Source organism: Coregonus clupeaformis, chromosome 1, assembly GCF_020615455.1.
Source record: "Coregonus clupeaformis isolate EN_2021a chromosome 1, ASM2061545v1, whole genome shotgun sequence".
In the NCBI taxonomy this organism is placed as follows: domain Eukaryota; kingdom Metazoa; phylum Chordata; class Actinopteri; order Salmoniformes; family Salmonidae; genus Coregonus; species Coregonus clupeaformis.
Genome location: NC_059192.1, coordinates 60,947,128 through 60,965,606, shown reverse-complemented (window position 1 = coordinate 60,965,606; position 18,479 = coordinate 60,947,128). Strand labels below are relative to the sequence as shown.

Sequence of the window (18,479 nt, the reverse complement as noted above, 5' to 3'; positions counted from 1 at the left end):
TGTGAGTTTTCCTCCATCTAGGGAGGTGTATGAGAATGGTAGGTGGAAAGAAACCAGCAAAGAGATGAGAAAGCGGCCTGGCATAAAACTCCTGCCAGGCATACAGTGCCTTCAGAAAGTATTCACACCCCTTGACTTTTTCCACATTTTGTTGTGTTACAGCCTGAATTTAAAATGGATTAAATTGATATTTTTCGTCACTGGCCTACACGTAATACCCTATAATGTCAAAGTGGAATAATGTTTTTTGAAATTGGACTGGACTAACAATAGCATGACTGCTTGGTTAGGGGAAGGAGGGGTCAATAGAAAGAGAGTGAAAGGGAGAGACAGAAATTGTATCTAATTTAAAAAGAAAAGCTGAAATGTCTTGAGTCAATAATTATTCAACCCCTTTGTTATGGCAAGCCTAAATAAGTTTAGGAGTACAAATGTGCTTATCAAGTCACATAATACGTTGCATGGACTAACTCTGTGTGCAATAATAGTGTTTAACGTGATTTTTGAATGACTACCTCATCTCTGTACCCCACACATACAATTATCTGTAAGGTCCCTCAGTCAAGCAGTGAATTTCAAACACAGATTCAACCACAAAGACCAGGGAGGTTTTCCAATTCCTCGCAAAGAAGGGCACATATTGGTAGATTGGTAAAAATGTAAAAATGTAAAAAGCAGACATTGAATATCCCTTTTGGCATGGTGAAGTTATTAATTGAACTTTGGATGGTGTATCAATACACCCAGTTCCCAGACAGGAAGGAAACCACTCAGGGATTTCACCATGAGGCCAATGTTGACTTTAAAACAGTTACAGAGTTTAATGGCTGTGATAGGAGAAAATTGAGAATGGATCAACAACATTGTAGTTACTCCACAATACTAACCTAATTGACAGAGTGAAAAGAAGGAAACCTATAGAGGAGAACAATATTCCAAATCATCCATCCTGTTTGCAATAAGGCGCTAAAGTAATACTGCAAATAATGTGGCAAAGCATTTCACTTTTTGTCCTGAATACAAATTGTTATGTTTGGGGCAAATCCAATACAACACATTGCTTAGTACCACTCTCCATATTTTGAAGTATAGTGGTGGCTGCATCATGTTATGGGTATGCTTGTAATCGTTAAGGACTGGGGAGTCTTTCAGGATAAAAAATAAATGGAATGGAGCTAAGCACAGGCAAAATCCTAGAGGAAAACCTGGTTCAGTCTGCTTTCCACCAGACACTGGGAGATGAATTCACCTTTCAGCAGGACAATTACCTAAAACACAAGGCCAAATCTACACTGGAGTTGCTTACCAAGAAGACAGTGAATGTTCCTGAGTTGCCGAATTACAGCTTTGACTTAAATCTGCTTGAAAATCTATGGTTGTCTAGCAATGATCTATAACCAATTTGATAAAGTTTAAAGAATTTTGATAAGAATAATGGGCAAATATTGTACAATCCAGTTGTGCAAAGCCCTTAAATACTTACCCAGAAAGACTCACAGCTGTAATCGCTGCCAAAGGGGATTCTAACATGTTTTAACTCAGGGGTGTGAAAACTTATGTAAATTAGATATTCTGTATTTCATTTTCAATAAATTTGCCCCAAAATGTAAAAACATGTTTTCACTTTGTCATTATGGGGTATTGTGTGTAGATAAGTGAGAAAAAATGCTATTTAATACATTCAGGCTGTAACACAACAAAATGTGGAATAAGTCAAGGGGTATGAATACTTTCTGAAGGCATTGTATTTCGCCTGTGAACTGTGTTAACCAAAAAAAAATGTCAAATGAGGATAAATGCTGCCGTTTTTCCAGGCAGCAGGCTTACATCTCATCCATGATTCACAGCTTAGCTTCCAATACAGGGATAGGGAATGTCAGAATTCTCCCTGGGGAGGGGTGAGAGAGAATTCAACATTTCCCTGTATGTATGCAGACATTTGGCTTATTCCCTCTGGACTCCGGGTTAGATCAACCACATCTTGTGAGCTTTGTTAGTAGCCCCAGGAAGCTCTCTCTCTCTCTCTCTCTCTCTCTCTCTCTCTCTCTCTCTCTCTCTCTCTCTCTCTCTCTCTCTCAGCTCATATGTAGGAGAGATGTGGAAATCGGGGAAACATGTTCCAAACGCTTGCCTTTGATTAATATTCACTGGTTTGACAATTCAAAGACCGGTACCCAATGTATAAAGCCTCATAATTTTATTGTGTTACTTTTTATTATTTTTTAATGTAGTTTATTTGGTCAATATTTTCTTAACTCTTTCTAGAACTGCATTGTTGGTTAAGGGCTTGTAAGTAAGCATTTCATGGGAAGGTCTACATCTGTTGTATTCGGCGCATGTGACAAATCAAGTTTGATTTGATTTGATTGGCTGAGGTGGAGGGTGAACAATCTCTAACAACTTACATCTATCTATCTATACCTCTCCTCACATTAAAAAGAACCCAGCATTACTTTCATAGTATTCTCTCATCTCAACTTACATTAGCATGGCTAATACACTGTGTTTGATTAGATCAGTTAAAGCTGCCAACAGAGCATCAGTGATACTTCAGGGAATGCTTCAAAGCCAAATAGGAACGTTGGTGTCAGTTTGTCGGCAACCATCTGGAGCACAATCTAAATGGAATACAGAAAGTGAGAATGCCATCTGTCAAAACCCTCGTAGAAATCACAACAGTGATATTAACTGTGAACTGGGGTAGAACTTTCAGACATGTCGCTCAAATCAAAATCGAATCAAAGTTTATTGTTTATTGTACACAGATTTGCAAGTGTTATAGCAGGTGCAGCGAAATGTTTCTAGCTCTCTCTCCCTGTCGCAAATTTTCGGTCAAGTTTTCAGGGTTTTGTGTGAGTTCATGTTGTCAATTAAAATTGCATTATTTAGCGGCCAGAGGGGAATGTTGTGTCCAATGAGGGAGAATTACAAAAAGAGACAAAAAAAGTTGGCGCTGGAGAAGATGGCTGCCGTTTTACAGCCCTCTAACCAATTATACTATTATGTGTGTTTTTTTTGCATTATTTGTAAATTATTCTGTACATAATGTTTCTGCCATCGTCTCTTATAACCAAAAAGAGCTTCTGGATATCAGGACAGCGATTATTCACCTCGAATTGGATGAAGATTTTTTCTTCAACGAGTCGGACGCGAAGGATATCCTACAGACACCCGACAAGTCCCAAATCCCCGTCATTCGCAGGAGAAAGAGACGGAGATATCGTGGACGTAGGTCGGGGTGCCTTGTAAGGATCCGACGGCGAGCGAGTAAACTGCCTCTTCCATCAATCCTATTAGCCAATGTTCAATCGTTTGAAAATAAATTAGATGACCTAATATTACGGTTATCCTTTAAAACTGTAATATCTTATGTTTCACCGAGTCGTGGCTGAACGACGACATGGACAACATACAGCTGACGGGATATACGCTACATCGGCAGGATAGAACGGCTGACTCCGGTAAGACAACGGGTGGCGGTCTGTGTATATTTGTAAACAACAGCTGGTGCACAAAATCAAATACTAAGGAAGTCTCGAGGTTTTGCTCGCCCGAGGGAGAGTATCTTATGATAAGCTGTAGACCACACTATTTACCAAGAGAGTTTTCATCTATATTTTTCATAGCTGTCTATTTACCACCACAAACCAATGCTGGCATTAAGATTGCACTCAATGAGCTGTATAAGGCCATAACTAAACAGGAAAACGCTCATCCAGAGGCAGCGCTCCTAGTGGCCGGGGACTTTAATGCAGGGAAACTTAAATCCGTTCTACCTAATTTCTACCAGCATGTTAAATGTGCAACCAGAGGAAAAAAAACTCTAGACCACCTTTACTCCACACACAGAGACGCATACAAAGCTCTCCCTCGCCCTCCATTTGGCAAATCTGACCATAACTCTATCCTCCTGATTCCTGCTTATAAGCAAAAACTAAAGCAGGAAGCACCAGTGACTCGGTTAATAAAAAAGTGGTCAGATGACGCAGATGCTAAGCTACAGGACTGTTTTGCTAGCACAGACTGGAACATGTTCCGGGATTCTTCAGATAGCATTGAGGAGTACACCACATCAGTCACTGGCTTCATCAATAAGTGCATCGATGACGTCATCCCCACATTCACCGTACGTACATACCAGAAGCCAGCACTGAGCTAAAGGGTAGAGCTGTATGGAGCTTTTTGGCCATCAAGGAAAACGCTATGTCTGGCGCAAACCCAACACCTCTCATCACCCTGAGAACACCATCCCAACAGTGAAGCATGGTGGTGGCAGCATCATGCTGTGGGGATGTTTTTCATCGGCAGGGACTGGGAAACTGGTCAGAATTGAATGAATGATGGATGGCGCTAAATACAGGGAAATTCTTGAGGGAAACTTGTTTCAGTCTTCCAGAGATTTGAGACTGGGACGGAGGTTCACCTTCCAGCAGGACAATGACCCTAAGCATACTTCTAAAGCAACACTCGAGTGGTTTAAGGGGAAACATTTATATGTCTTGGAATGGCCTAGTCAAAGCCCAGACCTCAATCCAATTGAGAATCTGTGGTATGACTTAAAGATTGCTGTACACCAGCGGAACCCATCCAACTTGAAGGAGCTGGATCGGTTTTGCCTTGACGAATAGGCAAATAACCCAGTGGCTATTTGTGCCAAGCTTATAGAGACATACCCCAAGAGACTTGCAGCTGTAATTGCTGCAAAAGGGGGCTCTACAAAGTATAGTTATGCACGCTCAAGTTTTCTGTTTTTTTGTCTTATTTCTTGTTTGTTTCACAAGAAAAAATATTTTGCATCTTCAAAGTGGTTTGTTGTGTAAATCAAATGATACAACCCCCCCCCAAAATCCATTTTAATTCCAGGTTGTAAGCCAACAAAATAGGAAAAATGCCAGGGGGGTGAATATTTTCGCAAGCCACTGTATTTATATATATATATATATATATATATATATATATATATATATATATATATATATATATATATATATATACACAGTGGGGAGAACAAGTATTTGATACACTGCCGATTTTGCAGGTTTTCCTACTTACAAAGCATGTAGAGGTCTGTAATTTTTATCATAGGTACACTTCAACTGTGAGAGATGGAATCTAAAACAAAAATCCAGAAAATCACATTGTATGATTTTTAAGTAATTAATTTGCATTTTATTGCATGACATAAGTATTTGATCACCTACCAACCAGTAAGAATTCCGACTCTCACCGACCTGTTAGTTTTTCTTTAACAAGCCCTCCTGTTCTCCACTCATTACCTCTATTAACTGCACCTGTTTGAACTCGTTACCTGTATAAAAGACACCTGTCCACACACTCAATCAAACAGACTCCAACCTCTCCACAATGGCCAAGACCAGAGAGCTGTGTAAGGACATCAGGGATACAATTGTAGACCTGCACAAGGCTGGGATGGGCTACAGGACAATAGGCAAGCAGCTTGGTGAGAAGGCAACAACTGTTGGCGCAATTATTAGAAAATGGAAGAAGTTCAAGATGACGGTCAATCACCCTCGGTCTGGGGCTCCATGCAAGATCTCACCTTGTGGGGCATCAATGATCATGAGGAAGGTGAGGGATCAGCCCAGAACTACACGGCAGGACCTGGTCAATGACCTGAAGAGAGCTGGGACCACAGACAACCATTAGTAACACACTACGCCGTCATGGATTAAAATCCTGCAGCGCACGCAAGGTCCCCCTGCTCAAGCCAGCGCATGTCCAGGCCCGTCTGAAGTTTGCCAATGACCATCTGGATGATCCAGAGGAGGAATGGGAGAAGGTCATGTGGTCTGATCAGACAAAAATAGAGTTTTTTGGTCAAAACTCCACTCGCCGTGTTTGGAGGAAGAAGAAGGATGAGTACAACCCCAAGAACACCATCCCAACCGTGAAGCATTGGGGTGGAAACATCATTCTTTGGGGATGCTTTTCTGCAAAGAGGACAGGACGACTGCACCGTATTGAGGGGAGGATGGATGGGGCCATGTATCGCGAGATCTTGGCCATTAACCTCCTTCCCTCAGTAAGAGCATTGAAGATGGGTCGTGGCTGGGTCTTCAAGCATGACAACGACTCGAAACACACAGCCAGGGCAACTAAGGAGTGGCTCCGTAAGAAGCATCTCAAGTTCCTGGAGTGGCCTAGCCAGTCTCCAGACCTGAACCCAATAGAAAATCTTTGGAGGGAGCTGAAAGTCCGTATTGCCCAGCGACAGCCCCGAAACCTGAAGGATCTGGAGAAGATCTGTACGGAGGAGTGGGCCAAAATCCCTGCTGCAGTGTGTGCAAACCTGGTCAAGACCTACAGGAAACGTATGATCTATGTAATTGCAAACAAAGGTTTCTGTACCAAATATTAAGTTCTGCTTTTCTGATGTATCAAATACTTATGTCATGCAATAAAATGCAAATTAATTACTTAAAAATCATACAATGTGATTTTCTGGATTTTTGTTTTAGATTCCGTATCTCACAGTTGAAGTGTACCTATGATAAAAATTACAGACCTCTACATGCTTTGTAAGTAGGAAAACCTGCAAAATCGGCAGTGTATCAAATACTTGTTCTCCCCACTGTATATATATATACAGTGAGGGAAAAAAGTATTTGATCCCCTGCTGATTTTTTACGTTTGCCCACTGACAAAGACATGATCAGTCTATAATTTTAATGGTAGGTTTATTTGAACAGTGAGAGACAGAATAACAACAACAAAATCCAGAAAAACGCATGTCAAAAATGTTATAAAATGATTTGCATTTTAATGAGGGAAATAAGTATTTGACCCCCTCTCAATCAGAAAGATTTTTGGCTCCCAGGTGTCTTTTATACAGGTAACGAGCTGAGATTAGGAGCACAGTCTTAAAGGGAGTGCTCCTAATCTCAGTTTGTTACCTGTATAAAAGACACCTGTCCACAGAAGCAATCAATCAATCAGATTCCAAACTCTCCACGGCCAAGACCAAAGAGCTCTCCAAGGATGTCAGGGACAAGATTGTAGACCTACACAAGGCTGGAATGGGCTACAAGACCATCGCCAAGCAGCTTGGTGAGAAGGTGACAACAGTTGGTGCGATTATTCGCAAATGGAAGAAACACAAAATAACTGTCAATCTCCCTCGGCCTGGGGCTCCATGCAAGATCTCACCTCGTGGAGTTGCAATGATCATGAGAACGGTGAGGAATCAGCCCAGAACTACACGGGAGGATCTTGTCAATGATCTCAAGGCAGCTGGGACCATAGTCACCAAGAAAACAATTGGTAACACACTACGCCGTGAAGGACTGAAATCCTGCAGCGCCCGCAAGGTCCCCTGCTCAAGAAAGCACATACTGAATGATTCAGAGGAGAATTGGGTGAAAGTGTTGTGGTCAGATGAGACCAAAATTGAGCTCTTTGCCATCAACTCAACTCGCCGTGTTTGGAGGAGGAGGAATACTGCCTATGACCCCAAGAACACCATCCCCACCGTCAAACATGGAGGTGGAAACATTATGCTTTTGGGGTGTTTTTCTGCTAAGGGGACAGGACAACTTCACCGCATCAAAGGGACGATAGACGGGGCCATGTACCGTCAAATCTTGGGTGAGAACCTCCTTCCCTTAGCCAGGGCATTTAAAATGGGTCGTGGATGGGTATTCCAGCATGACAATGATCCAAAACACACGGCCAAGGCAACAAAGGAGTGGCTCAAGAAGAGGCACATTAAGGTCCTGGAGTGGCCTAGCCAGTCTCCAGACCTTAATCCCATAGAAAATCTGTGGAGGGAGCTGAAGGTTCGAGTTGCCAATCGTCAGCCTCGAAACCTTAATGACTTGGAGACTCCTGAGATGTGTGCAAACCTGGTGGCCAACTACAAGAAACGTCTGACCTCTGTGATTGCCAACAAGGGTTTTGCCACCAAGTACTAAGTAATGTTTTGCAGAGGGGTCAAATACTTATTTCCCTCATTAAAATGCCAATCAATTAATAACATTTTTGACATTCATTTTTCTGGATTTTATTTTGTTATTCTGGCTCTCACTGTTCAAATAAACCTACCATTAAAATTATAGACTGATCATGTCTTTGTCAGTGGGCAAATGTACAAAATCAGCAGGGGATCAAATACCTTTGTCCCTCACTGTATATTTGCGAGAAAAAAACAACATTGGAAGTTATGCAGACAATTACATTGATGGAAGTTACAATCTAACTGCAATATTAAAGCTAATCTACCCCCCTCTTAAAATAAAATAAAATAAAAATAAATAAAACAGCCCAAGACCATTAATCCTCCTCCACCAAACTTTACAGTTGACATGCATTAGGGCTGGTAGCGTTCTCCTGGCATCCGCCGAACCCAGATTCGTCCGTCGGACTGCCAGATGGTGAAGTGTGATTCATCACTCCAGAGAACGCGTTTTCAATGCTCCTGAGTCCAATGGCGTGGGAGCTTTCTACCACTCCAGCCGACGCTTGGCATTGCTCATGGTGATCTTAGGCTTGTGTGTGGCTGCTCGGCCATGGAAACCCATTTCATGAAGCTCCCAACGAACAGTTATTGTGCTGACGTTGCTTCCAGATGCAGTTTGCAACTCGGTAGTGAGTGTTGCAACTGAGGACAGACGATTTTTACGCACTACGCACATCAGCACTCGGCGGTCCTGTGAGCTTTTGTGGCCTACCACTTAGCGACTGAGCCGTTGTTGCGCCTAGACATTTCCACTTCATTTGACCTGGGCAGCTCTAGCAGGTCAGAAATTTGACGAACTGACTTGTTAGAAAGGTGGCATCCTATGACGGTGCCGTGTTAAAAGTCACTGAGCTCTTCAGTAAGGCCATTCTACTGCCAATGTTTGTCTATGGAGATTGCGTTGCTGTGTGCTCAATTTTATACACCTAATTTGAAGGGGTGCCCACATACCTTTGTATATATAGTGTATATGTTCAGTTAATGAAGGTATACAATATTATTATCAAAGTAGTTAATTTTTTTTTTTTCATATTTCATAATTTGGGGTTTGATATGATCTGTCTCCCCTAAACAGTGAGCTCATACCACTGTCTGACTGTTCTCTGAGAGAAGGACAGCTTCAAGCCTGATATGTTTGAAAGTAAATTATCCTGTTAAAATTAGGAGAAAATGGTTACTTGGTTAAAATGTGGGGGAACAGATTCACTTAAACTATGATGAATGGAATGGTATTTTATGAAAACCAAACAGGCTAATATTGCATGCTTATCATGAAGACCGTTTTAATACTTTATGCAAACACACCTCTATAACACTGGCTTGTAAATTAATAATTTATTTCTCCATATCATTTACACTATATGAGCTTGAATGTTTATTTTAAAGGGCACAGTCTTGGATGGATTTAGCTGATACAGCCACCAATCAGATATTTGATCTATTCATATTTAGCTACAGTGGGGAAAAAAACTATTTAGTCAGCCACCAATTGTGCAAGTTCTCCCACTTAAAAAGATGAGAGAGGCCTGTAATTTTCATCATAAGTACACGTCAACTATGACAGACAAAATGAGAAAAAGAAATCCAGAAAATCACATTGTAGGGATTTTTAATGAATTTATTTGCAAATTATGGTGGAAAATAAGTATTTGGTCAATAACAAAAGTGTCTCAATACTTTGTTATATACCCTTTGTTGGCAATGACACAGGTCAAACGTTTTCTGTAAGTCTTCACAAGGTTTTCACACACTGTTGCTGGTATTTTGGCACATTCCTCCATGCAGATCTCCTCTAGAGCAGTGATGTTTTGGGGCTGTCACTGGGCAACACAGACTTTCAACTCCCTCCAAAGATTTTCTATGGGGTTGAGATCTGGAGACTGGCTAGGCCATTCCAGGACCTTGAAATGCTTCTTACTAAGCCACTCCTTCGTTGCCCGGGCGGTGTGTTTGGGATCATTGTCATGCTGAAAGACCCAGCCATGTTTCATCTTCAATGCCCTTGCTGATGGAAGGAGGTTTTCACTCAAAATCTCACGATACTTGGCCCCATTCATTCTTTCCTTTACACGGATCAGTCGTCCTGGTCCCTTTGCAGAAAAACAGCCCCAAAGCATGATGTTTCCACTCCCATGCTTCACAGTAGGTATGGTGTTCTTTGGATGCAACTCAGCATTCTTTGTCCTCCAAACACGACGAGTTGAGTTTTTACCAAAAAGTTCTATTTTGGTTTCATCTGACCATATGACATTCTCCCAATCCTCTTCTGGATCACCCAAATGCACTCTAGCAAACTTCAGACGGGCCTGGACATGTACTGGCTTAAGCAGGGGGACACGTCTGGCACTGCAGTATTTGAGTCCCTGGCGGCGTAGTGTGTTACTGATGGTAGGCTTTGTTACTTTGGTCCCAGCTCTCTGCAGGTCATTCACTAGGTCCCCCCGTGTGGTTCTGGGATTTTTGCTCACCGTTCTTGTGATCATTTTGACCCCACGGGGTGAGATCTTGCGTGGAGCCCCAGATCGAGGGAGATTATCAGTGGTCTTGTATGTCTTCCATTTCCTAATAATTGCTCCCACAGTTGATTTCTTCAAACCAAGCTGCTTACCTATTGCAGATTCAGTCTTCCCAGCCTGGTGCAGGTCTACAATTTTGTTTCTGGTGTCCTTTGACAGCTCTTTGGTCTTGGCCATAGTGGAGTTTGGAGTGTGACTGTTTGAGGTTGTGGACAGGTGTCTTTTATACTGATAACAAGTTCAAACAGGTGCCATTAATACAGGTAACGAGTGGAGGACAGAGGAGCCTCTTAAAGAAGAAGTTACAGGTCTGTGAGAGCCAGAAATCTTGCTTGTTTGTAGGTGACCAAATACTTATTTTCCACCATAATTTGCTAATAAATTCATTAAAAATCCTACAATGTGATTTTCTGGATTATTTTTTTCAATTTGTCTGTCATAGTTGACGTGTACCTATGATGAAAATTACAGGCCTCTCTCATCTTTTTAAGTGGGAGAACTTGCACAATTGGTGGCTGACTAAATACTTTTTTTCCCCACTGTATATTATTTTGATCTGTTCATATGGCATGTACATTTGAATGAGGATCTCAAACAAGCCTATGTTCTGTTTTGCCTGTGAAGATGTGACTTTCTCATATCCCCTAAGGCAGGTTTCCCCAACTGGCGGTCCGTGGGCCCCCCAACTTTTCTGAGCAACAAAATGACTTTTTTTTTTTTTTTTTTTGACATAACAGACTGTAAAAACACCAGCAAATCAGCTCCATGTGATTTTAATTTTGAAAATATGTTCCAAAGTATTCCCACGCATAATAGAGAGATATATGTGACTGTATACAAACGTCAGCAAGGTTTGAAATGATTATGTTTTAGTCAAATATTATATCTGTTTTGGCTACTACTTGTAATAATGTTTACGGCCCCCTGACCATCCGCTCAAGAAAAAATCAGCCCACGGCTGAAACTAGATGATGATCCCTGCCCTAAGGTATGGTGAGAACATTGTGTTTTTGGAATGAGGCAATACGCAAATGCATCACACTGTTCAACATTGTGTTTTACTATTTGCTTGTCAACATACTGTAACTGTGTTCTAAATCATAACATCACAAATTAGGCCCAAGTACTGTGAACAATCCTCTGTTTCTGAATGCAGTGGATTATTAAAAAATGTTACGGGAAGGGGAAGTCTACATGACCAACTCTCACTCAAATCTGCATAAAATCTGCCTGTATGCTCCATAATGTGTGGTGTGCTGTATGTATGTGTGGTACTCCAAAGTGTTGCTTTTCTATAACACTTTGTGTGGAGTGTGTAGGGTGTCTGTCGCTGTGTGGAGGGTGTGTAGGGTGTCTCTAGCTGTGTGAAATTCTATACGCTTGTGTCCTCAGATAACAGCAGCTGGATAATTCCATTCACCCACCTTTGTTTCAGCATCGCAGTGGGACAATCATCTATCACAGAGGAGGAGAATAATGGAGGAGCTTTTCATTTCATTACAGTGGGCCTGCTGCTATGGCTTTATTCTCTCTGTGTAGACCACAAACAGATTTGAACTGCTTATTAGATATTCACAATGGAATTGGATCAATATTTCTTAGAATTGATTATGCTTTCCTTTCTCCGTCTCTTTTCCTGGTAGCGAGCAGTTCAAGTGAGTAGATTGATGTATGAAGCACTTAGATGACTGAAGCAGAATAAGAAGTCTAGTGGTCCATTAAAAAGTGAATGTTTGTTATTGTGTCTCAAATGCTCATTGGTGCTCCCTGAACATTTTGAGACACATTACAAAGTAGTTGGAATAGCACTGTGGTAGCCTTTGTTATATTTGGAGTTTTTTTTAGTCATGCCATATTTGCAGACTTGTGTTTAGTCATATTTAATGAATCACTGTTCAGAAAACAGACCTGTGGCTGTAGAAAGGCAGCAGGATCTAGGTCTAGTCAGTCAGTATAAGAGAGAAACACTCTTCTTCTTCATGACATGTACACAAGGCATGAATATCCAAAATATTCAGGCTGATGGCATTTTACACTGAGTGGGAGGGAGAGACAGTGTGAAGTATCGATCATCACTCTGCAATCCTGCTGGTTAGCTCAGTGAATCACGTAACTAAATTTTAAAAAGTGTCAGGCAGTGTGATGTCTTAATCTGCCAGCTGTCATTTAGATATGGCTGATCTATTGGCAATGTGAATACTGGTAGGGGCTGTCTTTGACCTAAGGATATCTGTATGTCATAGTGACAGTGCTTTGTTAGAGACTGCTCAAAATGATCTGATGAGAGTTGTCCAGCATGGCTCTCGATCCTCTGTCTGTCAGCAATTTCACCCGTTAAGTGGGTAGGACATACATATTTATAAATCTGATCTCACGTTAGATAGGTGTTATGATGAGTTTCTCGGGTATCAAGTAATTAAGGATGCAAGAATATATTTAGACAACTATGTGGAAAGTTAATACAAATATTTAATAGACACGGTACTGGGTTTGTCTAACAAAGGGCACATGCTCTGCCTCTTGTTATCCGAACTACTGAACAAAGAAAATATCTCAGATTATATACCAAATGTTACACATTTCTTACATTTACATTTACGTCATTTAGCAGACGCTCTTATCCAGAGTGACTTACAAATTGGTGCATTCACCCTATAGCCTATTCTTCTTCAACATCTGTTAACCCTCAGTGGGCACTCCCTTCTTTAATGTTATTACCTTGTACCCCAAGTCAGTATATCATGTCCATCAATCATTCTAAGATAAACCTCAGTAAGCTCCCTCGACATAATGGAATCCTTGGTATTCAGACTGTGCGGCACCCAGAATCACTTATCTACTACATTTAACCTGGTTCCCACAACACTATGAAAAGACATCATAACAATAGGCATCTCTGTAACTCCATACTCTGCCTACAGCTCTTTATGTTCTATGCCTGTGTTCAATCAGTCCATTACAAGCCAATTATTCAATACGTTTTGGCTTCAGGGTACTTGAAATAAGGCATGCTCTTTTTGTAAGATGCTGGTCCCATTTTCTCAAAATAGTAAATTGATTTTAAGGCCTTGTGTGTTTACATATCTATAATTTATTATTATTGATTACAGTGGAGTCTGCTCTCCATTGTTCCATATTCAATCTATTTCAGTTGATACATTGGTACATCCTAAGTTGATATAGTACTGTATCCAACATTTGCAATTCTGTGTTATCGTCAGCAAATACTTAGGACATCAAAATAGTCCATTAGGACTAAAAATAAAATCCTGACCTTCACTTAAGATCTTAAATGATATACGACATATCTGATGATTGAACAACATTTCGCGGTAAGTACCTCTATTTTAGACTCTATGGTACAAATATCCAGTGCTTAGGTAATGGTAACTGAGACTTACATGGCAACTTCAGGTACTCAGGCTGAGTACAGCCACAGCAGTTTTGCAAATTATCGCAGAAAGCAGTTTTATGGTTATGTTGCCTACACAAGTGTGAGTGTAGTTGTCAAGATACTGTACAGACTTAGGGGGAAAGTTGATGAGGCACAGGGAAGCCAGTCAAATGAACAAAATGCATTCTACGAGGATAGAAAATGGTTCCCAATTACTATCCAAATGATACAGTATATGGGCAGTGCATTTTAGTCTATGGAGCAGAAATAGAGCAGCAGGGCTTGCGTTGTGTGTGTGTGTGTGCCACATTGTTACCCTGTATTTATTCATGCCAGAGGGCTGGTTTGGGATATCTCTTGGCATCCATCCGTGAAGGCTGACAATTTGGGCCACGCTCCGCTCCACTCCGTCCTGTCTGTTCCTGGAAATAAGGCCATCTGCCAGGGCAGCTGAGCCATGGCGCAGAGCAGTGCTCCAGTCCTGGAGAGTTGTAATGCAGATCTGTCTTTCTGTGGCATGTCTGTTTTGAGCCAGGTTGTCATGTCACATTTCTTTTAGGTTTTAGCTCGAAGGTGTGATTTAGTCATCACAGTGTCCTTTTAAATTGATCTGCGATGTATTTTTTTGTGACATTTTGTTCTGTCTTGTTTGTTTTAAGACACGTAGGATGGGGACACATTAGGCAGAAACTTTGCTGTAAGAGTTGATAAACTCAATTATCACTAATCCAATAACATAAACTGACATTGATATGAGAAGTGTCTCTGCTGCAAATATCCAACCCAGATCTGTGTCACAGAGGCCATTCAGAACTCAGTAAGACAGCACTCCCTCATTTCAGACTCTTTCCTCAGTCTCTCCTCCAGACAATAATAAACCCATATTTTCTTACATACAGTGCCTTGCAAAAGTATTCATCCCCCTTGGCGTTTTTCCTATTTTGTTGCATTACAACCTGTGATTTCATGTAATGGACATAGTCAAAGTTGGTGTATAACTAAATAACTTGTTTCAAAAAATTATAGAAAATAAATAAAAGAAAAGTGGTGCGTGCATATGTATTCACCCCCTTTGCTATGAAGCCCCTAAATAAGATCTGGTGCAACCAATTACCTTCAGAAGTCACATAATTAGTTAAATAAAGTCCACCTGTGTGCAATCTAAGTGTCACATAATCTGTCACATGATCTCTGTATATATACACCTGTTCTGAAAGGCACCAGATTCTGCAACACCACTAAGCAAGGGGCACCACCAAGCAAGTGGCACCATGAAGACCAAGGAGCTCTCCAAACAGGTCAGGGACAAAGTTGTGGAGAAGTACAGATCAGGATTGGGTTATAAAAAAATATCAGAAACTTTGAACATCCCACGGAGCAACATTAAATCCATTATTAAAAAATAGAAAGAATATGGCACCACAACAAACCTGCCAAGAGAGGGCCGCCCACCAAAACTCACAGACCAGGCAAGGAGGCCATTAATTAAAGAGGCAACAAAGAGACCAAAGATAACCCTGAAGGAGCTGCAAAGCTCCACAGCGGAGATTGGAGTATCTGTCCATAGGACCACTTTAAGCTGTATACTCCACAGAGCTGGGCTTTACGGAAGAGTGGCCAGAAAAAAGCTATTGCTTAAAGAAAAAAATAAGCAAACACGTTTGGTGTTCGCCAAAAGGCATGTGGGAGACTCCCCAAACATATGGAAGAAGGTACTCTGGTCAGATGAGACTAAAATTGAGCTTTTTGGCCATCAAGGAAAATGCTATGTCTTGCGCAAACCCAACACCTCTCATCACCCCGAGAACAGCATCCCCACAGTGAAGCATGGTGGTGGCAGCATCATGCTGTGGGGATATTTCTCATCGGCAGGGACTGGGAAACTGGTCAGAATTGAAGGAATGATGGATGGCGCTAAATACAGGAAAATTCTTGAGGGAAACCTGTTTCAGTCTTCCAGAGATTTGAGACTGGGACGGAGGTTCACCTTCGAGCAGGACAACGACCCTAAGCATACTGCTAAAGCAACACTAGAGTGGTTTAAGGGGAAACATTTAAATGTCTTGGAATGGCCTAGTCAAAGCCCAGACCTCAATACAATTGAGAATCTGTGGTCTGACATAAAGATTGCTGTACACCAGCGGAACCTATCCAACATGAAGGAGCTGGAGCAGTTTTGCCTTGAAGAATGGGCAAAAATCCCAGTGGCTAGATGTGCCAAGCTTATAGAGACATACCCCAAGAGACTTGTAGCTGTAATTGCTGCAAAAGGTGTCTCTACAAAGTATTGACTTTGGGGAGTGAGTAGTTATGCACACTCAAGTTTTCTGTTTTTTTGTGTTATTTCTTGTTTGTTTCACCCCAAAAAATATTTTGCATCTTCTAAGTGGTAGGCATGTTGTGTAAATCAAATGATACAAACCCCCCAAAAATCCATTTTAATTCCAGGTTGTAAGGCAACAAAATAGGAAAAATGCCAAGGGGGGTGAATACTTTCGCAAGCCACTGTAATGTCTTCTCTCTTTTCTTCCAGATGGAGGACGTTATAGCCCGCATGCAGGATGAGAAGAATGGAATTCCTATCCGCACTGTTAAAAGTTTTTTATCCAAGATTCCAAGTGTTTTTTCAGGTAAAAGTTTTGATTTAACAAAAACGTTTGTGCTAATACACTGAGTTTACATTAAAAACATTACACCTTCCTAAATATTTTTGTAGACCTCCACAAGTCTGGTTCATCCTTGGGAGCAATTTCCAAACACCTGAAGGTACCACTTTCATCTGTACAAACAATAGTATGCAAGTATAAACACCACAGGACCACTTAGCCGTCATACCGCTCGGGAAGGAGACGCGTTCTGTCTCCTAGAGATGAACGTACTTTGGTGCGAAAAGTGCAAATCAATCCCAAAACAACAGCAAAGGACCTTGTGAAGATGCTGGAAGAAACAGGTACAGAAGTATCTATATCCACAGTAAAACAAGTCCTATATCGACATAACCTGAAAGGCCGCTCAGCAAGGAAGAAGCCACTGCTCCAAAACCGCCATAAAAAAGCCAGTCTACGGTTTGCAACTGCACATAGGGACAAAGATCGTACTTTTTGGAGAAATGTCCTCTGGTCTGATGAAACAAAAATAGAACTGTTTTGCCATCTTTATGTTTGGAGGAAAAAGGGGGTTGCTTGCAAGCCGAAGAACACCATCCCAACCGTGAAGCACAGGGGTTGCAGCATCATGTTGTGGGGGTGCTTTGCTGCAGGAGGGACTGGTGCACTTCACAAAATAGATGGCATCATGAGGAAGGAAAATTATGTGGATATATTGAAGCAACATCTCAAGACATCAGTCAGGAAGTTAAAGCTTGGTCGCAAATGGGTCTTCCAAATGGGCAATGACCCCAAGCATACTTCCAAAGTTGTGGCAAAATGGCTTAAGGACAACAAAGTCAAGGTATTGGAGTGGCCATCACAAAGCCCTGACCTCAATCCTATAGAACATTTGTGGGCAGAACTGAAAAAGTGTGTGCGAGCAAGGAGGCCTACAAACCTGACTCAGTTACACCAGCTCTGTCAGGAGGAATGGCCAAAATTCAGCCAACTTATTGTGGGAAGCTGTGGAAGGCTACCCGAAACGTTTGACCCAAGTTAAACAATTTAAAGGCAATGCTACCAAATACTAATTGAGTGTATGGAAACTTCTGACCCACTGGGAATGTGATGAAAGAAATAAAAGCTGAAATAAATAATTCTCTCTACTATTATTCTGACATTTCACATTCTTAAAATAAAGTGGTGATCCTAACTGACCTAAAACAGGGAATTTTTACTAGGATGAAATGTCAGGGATTGTGAAAAACGTCGTAAAAAAAAAAGTTTAAATGTATTTGGCTAAGGTGTATGTAAACTTCCAAACTTAAACTGTTTAGGTAGGGGTAAAGTGACTAGGCAACAGGATACATGACTGAGCTTTAGCAGCAGCGTACTGTATATGGTGAGTGTGAAAGTGTGTGTGTGTGAGTGTGTGTATTTTTTGGTAATTTATTAGGATCCCCATTAGCTTTTGCAAAAGCAGAAGCTACTCTTCCTGGGGTCCACACAAAACATTAAACATTACATAACACAGAACATTAATAGACAAGAACAGCTCATCCATTACTATATATAATTTAAAATGGCACACATAGCCTACATTTCAATACATACAGTGCCTTCGGAAAGTATTCAGACCCCTTGTCTTTTTCCATATTTTGTTACGTTACAGCCTTAATCTGAAATGGATTAAATAAATAAAAAATCCTCAGCAATCTACACACAATACCCCATAACGACAAAGCGAAAACAGGTTTTTAGATTTGTTTTAAAAATTGATAAAAAATAAAATCTAGCTATGGTAACTTAGCTAGACAGCTAATTTAGCTAACGTTAGCTAATGAGTGAAACAGTGCAGAAGAAGTGTCAGACTAAGCTAGCTAAGTTAGCTAGCTAGCTAACTTTAGCTAGCTACCGACGTAACAGACAATGACATAGTTATCTAGCTAGCCAAATGCCAACATCAATTTTATATATAGTTATATTCCACGACAAACAGACATTGG

At 41.1% G+C, this 18,479-nt stretch overlaps 1 protein-coding gene across 2 annotated transcripts in view; it reads left to right on the top strand.

Moving 5' to 3' along the window:
* The window catches only part of LOC121571436 (regulator of G-protein signaling 7), a 133,150-nt gene that overhangs the window by 74,375 nt on the left and 40,296 nt on the right, over positions 1-18,479 (top strand). For both annotated transcript variants that reach the window (XM_041882899.2, XM_041882890.1), the window contains exon 3: positions 16,419-16,515. In XM_041882899.2, coding sequence (XP_041738833.1) covers positions 16,419-16,515 — 97 coding nt within the window. The remainder of the gene's footprint in view (positions 1-16,418; positions 16,516-18,479) is intronic.